The sequence below is a fragment of the Camellia sinensis genome, chromosome 4, assembly GCF_055761805.1.
Source record: "Camellia sinensis isolate YWXY chromosome 4, ASM5576180v1, whole genome shotgun sequence".
In the NCBI taxonomy this organism is placed as follows: domain Eukaryota; kingdom Viridiplantae; phylum Streptophyta; class Magnoliopsida; order Ericales; family Theaceae; genus Camellia; species Camellia sinensis.
The window spans coordinates 105,131,781-105,140,618 of NC_138964.1; the positions used below are offsets into that span (position 1 = coordinate 105,131,781).

Consider the following 8,838-nt stretch of genomic DNA (forward strand, 5'->3'; position numbering starts at 1 on the left):
CGGGTCCGAACTTGCCTTGATTTTTTTTGGGACAAAATTCATTTGAATGTTTTCAAATTTTTTTACGAGAACTTTAAATTTTTAGAGGAAAATTTTGAATTTGAATATTTCCAAATTCGAACCATTGCCACCTTTCTCTTCTTCGGTTACCTCTCTTCCTTCTGGCGGTTTTCGAATTCGTACTTTTTTCGGAGAGATTCTAACCTATCTGAATAGCCACCACAACTCCTATAAATTCAGACCCTCAATTCATTGATTCAGCTTTACGCAATTATTTCCTTGAATTCTTCTACATATTTCTTTGTTGTGTTTTCTGTGACAGAGAGTTCAACGTTGTCTATTCACCAGACCTAATATTGTAGTGTTTTTCTGTGACAGAGAGTTCAACATTGTCTGTTCGCCAAACCCAATATCATAGTGTTGCGTTTTTGGGGTGTAGTTGCCAGCATCCTTGGTGGTTGGCGCCATTTGTTCTCGAGAACCGTATTGAGGACCTAATATTGTAGTGTTTTTCTGTGACAGAGAGTTCAACATTGTCTGTTCGCCAAACCCAATATCATAGTGTTGCGTTTTTGGGGTGTAGTTGCCAGCATCCTTGGTGGTTGGCGCCATTTGTTCTCGAGAACCGTATTGAGGACGTAATGATCTACATACTGTAAGTTTATTTATTTAATTTAATTTCATTTATAGTTTGTGTTTGTTTAGTTGCCTTTTCTATAATAATCTTGTGAAAATTATTTCATACTTTTACTTTTATCTTTCAATCGGTATTTTATTATTTTTAAATACACACAATTTGCTAGTTAATAAATAGTTTTCCTACACTTTGTACCATGCGGACACACACGATTTTATTTTATTTTTCACTAGAAAAGATCTCTTGCATGTTTGTGTACATGACACACTTGCGTAGACGCTCTGCAAAAATCCCTAACGTACCGATGTGGGACAAATTTTCACTTCCCACAGATATGATCAGTTGGATTTGGGTTATTTATTTTGTTAGATAATAATATTTTGATGCTAGGGAAAGTTTTGTATCTCCATTAGGTTAATTAAATATTTGATGTATATAGCCTATATGTGCATGTTAAATCGGAGACCAAGCTTGTTCCTTCTTTTTCTTTTCCTTTTTTGTTTTTATGTACGTTAACATTTGAAAAAAAATAAAAAATAAAAAACCAAAGAAGAAGAATATTGGTGTAGATTGAATGAATAAATGGTGGAGTCTATGTGTAAAATCAATTTGAACCACATTTTATAATAGATTTGTAGTATCACTGTATATATTGATTCAACAAATTTTTTTATTGGAAAAAAAGATTTTATTAACTCGAAATAATAAAAATAAATTAATTAAAAAAAATACTTAAATGCTTGACAGAAAATCCTGACTAGGTTTTCACACAGATTAACACTTAATATATTTGTAGTATCACTGTATATATTGATTCAATAAATTTTTTTTATTGGCAAAAAAGATTTTATTAACTCGAAATAATAAAAATAAATTAATTTTAAAAAAAATACTTAAATGCTTGACAGAAAATCCTGACTACGTTTTCACACAGATTAAACACTAAAAGGCGAAGCTTAAATATATAGATTAACATTTTGGGGTTTTAATTATTTTCTTTCTTCACCTTCTTCATTTTCATTTTTTTCTCTGTTTTTATCTTTGCCTAGATTTTCTTTAGCTTTGAAGCCAAAATGAATAGAAGGTTGATTTAAGTATCATTGAATCTTTTGTCGTCAAATTTATCTATAACCCTATTTCAAAACGTTGTTTGTGTCTTGAAATTTTTACATTTTAAAATTTACACATTATTCAATAATTGTGAATATTTTCAGACAAAGAGAGACATACAAATTTAAAGATAAAGAATATATTAGTAGTTTAAGCCATCGTTTGGCATATCAAAAAGCCTCACTTTTTTACTGTTTTAGTCAAAAAAAAAAAAGGGCTAAAAAGTCAATAAGACGAAATGCCATATCTAAATCATAATTATTTTATATTTTTCTCTTACAAAAGTCAAAAAAGTCAAAAAGTCAATCCCAAACGACACTTTTTAGCCTCAGGTTAAAATAGACAAAAAATCAAAAAGTTAAAAAATTAACTCACATCCTACACGAACCCTAAATATGTTGTATGCTAGTGTTATCTCACACCAATTAACACTAAAAAGGGAGAAAATCTCTAGGTTATGTTGCGAAGAGGTGATGAAACTATATAGGTGCAAATTCAGTACAAAAATGTGATATTAAGGAGTAGTTTAAGATGTTCTAAATAAGTGTATTTTTGATTTTTTATAAAAAAAGATATGTAAAAAATAGAGAGGAGATGTTGATTGATGTGATCCAAAAAATATATAAAAAGTATGGACTAAAACTAGGATGCCAAAACACCCTTCTTTTTTTTTTTTTTTTTGATTAACAAAAAGAAATTTTATTGATAGAAAACATACAAAGATGCTACAGAACATCAATAAAGGAGAGAGTGCAAAACCACCCCTAATAATCAAATAACTTAATTGTTATTTTTAGAAAAAGCTACCCCAATTATGAAATAATACTTGGGACCTCACAATTTATGACTCCTATAATCCCTAATATATATATATATATATATTTTTTTTTTTCTTTCTTCCGCTCCTCCGTCTCTTTCACAAAAAGTGTGAGTGTGCTGAGTCTCTAGCACCACTGCCCAATTATGGAGCTTTACAGAAATGACACTCGAAGCACTTCAAACCAAGGGGAAATTAGGTTCAAAAGCTGACATGTGTCCCTGTCCGGAATCCTGATTCTCACACTTCCACCTAACATGATACCTAAACTTCTTGGCCTTAATAGGGTGACATTGTTCGAAACAAATAATTTGTTTAATATATATGTATATATTGGTCTCTATATTTTAATTTTTATATTATTTTAATTTTTGTAATTTTTATTGGATTAATTTTAATCTTAATTTTCAGCTTTGTCTGAATTTATAGTCTAATTGATTTTTAATCTTAATTTTCAACTTTGTCTTAATTTATAGTCTAATTGATTATAATTGTTAGCATTATGTTATGAAAAATGTATAAATTAATGGCATGTGTCATGCTTTCAGAAGTAAAATTACAAATTTGATCAGCTCAATGAGTTAACCTCAACTAAGTTAATAATCATTTTGCATAAAAATTCTAATGACATTGTCAATTAGACCAAATTAATACAAAATTAAAAATTAAAATTCAAAATTGAGCCAATTAAAATTGTTGAGACCAAGATGACAAAGGCAAAATGTAGAGAGTACTAATATAATTTATAATATATATATCTTAAGCGTTGGGTTTTCCTCTAGTACAAGATCTAGAATAGAGTGTCTTGTTCTAGCCTTATTTCGGTAATTCAAATAATTCATTTTGTAAGGCCCATCATGTATATTATACATTCAAAAAATTAGGTCGATCCGATAATCATAATATATTTAATTTATCACGTCTGTCTTTCAAAAAAATGGACGATAAGTGTATTTTTGAAAATAGATAATCTATTTTTCATTTTTTTGATTACAAACACAATAAATTAAACAAGTTGCAATCATCGGATTGACCTAATTTTGTGTATGAATAATATATATCAAAAATCTTACAAAATGAACAATTCAAATTATCGAAACGAAATCTAAAATAAATTTCAAGAGTACGAACAATACTTTCCAATTCAAACCGAAGGCAATCCAGTACCATATCTTAAAAATTAAAAATAAAATAATGTAGAACTAGTCCACAAGAAATAACAATACAGCTTGCATCCACCATCTTTGATATAAATACACGTGGTACGTAGCATTGTTTTCCAATATTAATCTATGGATGAGGGATAAACATGAGATTTTAATTCATTACAAGATTAAATTTAGAGGCATATTTTCAAAATGTTTGGTAGACATAAGAATATCAGTTCAAATTGATGGGGATGTGAGATTTTATATATGGATTTTGGACCACTGACTATTTATCACAATATTCATTAACTAGAGATGAATTTCAATAGTAATATTTCAAATCTACAATTTTAAAGTGTTTATTGGTTTTCACAGCAACAATTAAAACTGGAGCACGAGATTATATATACAATAATATAATTCCACAACAAATAGACCTGACCTTGTCAATTTTGAAAATTAATTAGTGGTAGTAACTAATTGGGATAGCTCAGTAGATCACCCCTAGACGCTGTCATCAAGGGCTCGCTTGAGAAGTTGACTATTTTAGTTGACTTTTTAATTTTTTAGTTATTTAAGCCTGATTATAGTTGTGAGAAGAAAAATAAAATTATTATATTTTAGATGTGACATTTTATCACACTAACTATTTTAACATATTTTATTTTTATTGATTATTTTAGTAAAAAAACCCATTGCCAAATATTGATAATTTTCACTTACTATAAGGACTTTGTTGTGTTGTGTATTTCTTCTCTATTGTTCTGGGTTGTTTCTTAGGTTGGTGGGTTGTTTGTTTATCTCCCATTTTAAAGGCTATTTATTAAGCTGATTGTTGGACTTATATATTTATTGAACTATAACGCTAATAATTACCCTTTTATATAAATTTTGTTAGTGCTAACATGATAAAGGTTTTCTAGGGACCAACCTGGAAAGAAGGAAAGTTATTTTTGATTTGTAGAAATTGAAGAGAAAACAAGGAAAAAGAAAAGGCATATGCGAGGAAGTTAGTTTTTTTGGTGTAAAAGGTGCACTTTAACGTAGTGGATTTTGGAGTGAACGACTCTTTTATAATGGCTTATTGTAGTGGAATCATGTCAGGCCATGTTAGTGGAGTTGATAGGAAGGTTATTATGGTGTTTGTATCAAAAATAGAAATTTAGCGTCAAAAGTAAAAGAATTGTCCTTTATAGGTTGAAAATTGAAGAATTGTTACATATGAATTCTTCATATTAAGGAATTAAGACTTTGTAATCATTGAGAAGGTCATTCAATAGTCACCTAAGTTTAATAGGCATGTTGGTAAGTATGTCAAGTCTCATAGAAATTTAGAAGATCCAATAAGTAGAATAAATTAGAAGAGTAACAAGTCTTCTAGTACATTTGGAAGAATTCACAACATTATGGAATATAGTGCAGAAACGAACATTCAACTTGAACCATAGTGCGGGAACTCAAAAAGTTTTGGACCATGATACAATAAATTCTAATGACAACATTATGGAATATAGTGCAGAAACGAACATTCAACTTGAACCATAGTCATTCTAGATACGATGTAGAACTTCACGAACAAATGATAGGATTACAATAAGCCCTGAAATGTTGATAAGGTTTAAGGTTACGAAGTTCTAATGACATAGTAGAAACTTCGTGACGTATGAGAAAGAGATTAATCAAATAACCACGTGGCAAAATATTGATGATGTGGAAGACACAAGATATGATAATGGCGCTGTAGGAATAATTGGACCAATCGATGATGAAGCAATCATAATTCCATTTCATTACTTAAATAAATAGATAAAGAAGAGAGATATTAAATCAGTTCAACAATTCTTAAAAAATATAGTGTTGAAAGTTATTCCATATTCTTAAGTAATTGTTAAATCACAACATGATTAAATTAAAAGTTAGTTGGCCACGTAGCAGCCACATGGAGAGCAAATTCGAGATTCAACCGTTAGTGGTCAAGGTGCTTGCTAAAATGGGGTTTCAAGGCAAAAATCGTGTACAATTGGCAAAATTTTCAACAACCATGTTCTAGCAATAGAGCAAAAACAAGAGGCTAATTTGAACTATAAAAGGCCTCTATAACCATTATTTGAAGGGACCAAACATTCAAGATCAACTATTGTCAATCACTTTATCAATTTATCTTTCATGGTGTAGCACTATTTTCTAGTAAAAATGTTCTATCTTTCACTTATCAATTCCTGGTAGTTTTATTCTAACTATTTATTATCTTTTACTTTAATTGTATTTCATTCTCTATCAATGCAAGTTCAATTTTCTTTCATTTTAACACTAATCATTTGAGTTTTCATTTATTTTCTCTTTTTAGTCAAGTTTATCATTTAATTTTCAAAAACAGTCCCTTTTTTATTATTCAATTCTTGCAATTGACAACTTAAATTCATGCAAAGTTAGTTACTCAAGTAATATTTCACTATCACCTAAGAAAATATAAAAATCCTCTTCATCGTGACAAAACTTGAACCCATAGTTCATCTTCCTAATCACTCACAATTTCCTAAATTAGAAATCGGAAGCATACACCTTTAACTAGGTGTACAAGTCCTTACACACCCGTGCAATTTAAAGCATCAACAAAGTTGTGTTTTCCTTTTTAAGGTAAACATATGGTCATTTTGAAAAATTAAAGGGGATAATCCCGTAATTAAAGTGACGTAACTTTGCATTGTTGAATGTCAATGGGAGCTTAATAAATTTCTTTTTAAAAATTGAAATAAATTCTTCAAAATGATGGACAGTAATATTTTCTTTTCGAATATTGAAATAAAATTCTTCAAAATGATGGACAGTAATATTTTGGTTATTATAAAATACAAAGACGGTTGTTTTTACCTGGAATGAAACTATGATAAAATGATATACCATTCCATAATTTTTTTCTTTTTAATGCTATCACATTTATAACGAAACTTTTATTTTAAAGTAAACAATTGTCCATATTTTCTCATTAATATTATATACTCAGAATTATTGCTTCAAATTTTACACAAAAATGTAAATTTATGGTTCAGATTCATTTTATACATGGATTTACAATACCTTAATTAAATATCAACCACACTTCTCAATGAAAATTTTCTTAACAAATTTTATGGTAGTTTTATTTTTCTTTTGAACATACATGTTTGGGAAAGATTCGAAGATTCTTCACTATACCGCACAAAAAGTAGAAACCCATGCCATATGGATTTACAATATTAGGGATTCAAAAAAAATTCCAAATTATATTATAAATCGTACCATAAAAGATATAAATTTAAATCAAACTTATTTCTCAATAAAATTCTAAATACTATTTTTAAATATCTAAATTTATTATTTTTATTTTTTCATTTATTTGTCATGAGCAAATAACAATAACGTTGTCAAAAAAATAACATCAAGTTGATTCAGGACGTTATAATGTAACGAACACAAGCAAGAGTTAAGTTTTCAACGTAGAGCCACTGTGTTTTGTTTCCTCAAATCATTATAGAACTTCGCTATGAACTCCCCAGCAGCTTCGTCTACGTGGCTATCCCTGTCAACGTCCCGTAACGGAAACGGTGAGTCCGTTATCCTCAGCTGCCTCACCATTGGGCTCAGTCCAAACCCCGGCAATGCCGGCGACGACAATTCACTATACAACATGTCATGCACCATCATCGGACTCTGCAAGAAACCCGGCAACACCGACGAGCCTGCCTCACTGTTCATCATCTCCAACGCCTTTTTAACTGCGTCAACGGTCATTATGTCATCGTCGGTGGGTGGCGCGTGAGCGCAAGGGAAGAAATGAGAGTGCTTGTGGTGTTTGCGCTGCTTGCTGAGGTTGAAGGGGAAGGCTGCTGGACTGTTGCTGCAGCTGAACTCGTATTCGCGTGGGGCGGAGAAGGACAGGTGACGGTCGTGTGATTGGCAGTTGAAGGTGGAGGAATGGTGGTTGTGGTGGAACATGAGGTTGTGTATGGCTTTCCCTGCTATCTTGCCACGTTTCATCATCATGTTGAGATCAACCATCAATTTTCGTTTTGATATGCCCTTCCTTACCATGAAGTACAACACACGTACTATGTGCCATAACCTTCTGGCTGCTACTGGTAGATTTGTATGTTCCATCTCTTTATTGTTTTGTGTTTTGTATCAATATAGAGAAAGATTTAATGTTTGGAGAGAGAGAGAGAGAGAGAGAAGACGATTTTGAATTGGGAAGAAGCAAAAGAGGGAGCTATATATAAAGGCCAAAAAGGAAGAAGACATATTGCAATGCATTGATATTTTGAGTTATTTTAATCAATATGTTTTTTGGGTAAGTAAATTTAATCAATATGTTATAGAGTAGTTATCATCAATTAGTCCTATTAGTCTTAGTTAGGTATAAGTTCTGATTGACAAATTTATTACTATAAATTTATTCATTAAAATAAGAGAGATTGATAGATTTATCACTTGATGAATTTATTAATAAAATTTAATAGGTAATAATTCTAAAAAATAAGACTTATTGATAATTTATTTGACTCAATTATTATTGATAGCAGAATAGTTCGGAAATAAATATATATATCTTCTATCTATCGATTTATACTATTAATATGTGAAGGCTGCTAGTGGTGTCGACAAAAATATGTCTCATGATTTGCTGACACACGTGTTATGACAAGTTGATTTAGTGATATATGGCATGTACCTCAAATTTTACCTCCCACAATATATATGTATGTATATGTATTCAGAAATATACTTAGAATATTGATGTATTTTTGGGATACTTAGCTCTTGAATCATTTATATATACATATATATATATATATATATATATCAACAAAAGAAAAACTTTTATCGATGAAAACAAGCATTCAAAGTATGAATTATATCAATAAATGGGGAGAAAGTACAAAGAGTATCATAGTAAAATTTCAAGATCCCAACTAGGTTGGCACTAATAAAAGTACACAATCACTTGCTAGCACAAGCCTCAAAATTGTTAAGGAACCAACAAAAAGAAACAAAAACAACAGCAACAAACTCAATGTAATAAAAACAACACCACCACCACCACACAGCCCAACCACCAAACTCAGTGTTCCTCAAGCTCCGCTCCTCAG

General features: G+C 30.3%; 1 protein-coding gene across 1 annotated transcript; it reads right to left on the minus strand.

Moving 5' to 3' along the window:
• Positions 1-7,183: 7,183 nt before the first annotated feature.
• LOC145823943 (uncharacterized) lies at positions 7,184-7,849 on the minus strand. The gene has a single exon (XM_082923517.1). It carries the CDS (start codon positions 7,847-7,849, stop codon positions 7,184-7,186), a length of 666 nt encoding a protein of 221 aa, XP_082779643.1.
• Between the last annotated feature and the right edge of the window lie 989 nt (positions 7,850-8,838).

Excerpts from the sequence above, each read along its gene's own strand:
- LOC145823943 (XM_082923517.1), bottom strand. The coding sequence starts at position 7,849 with ATGGAACATACAAATCTACCAGTAGCAGCCAGAAGGTTATGGCACATA.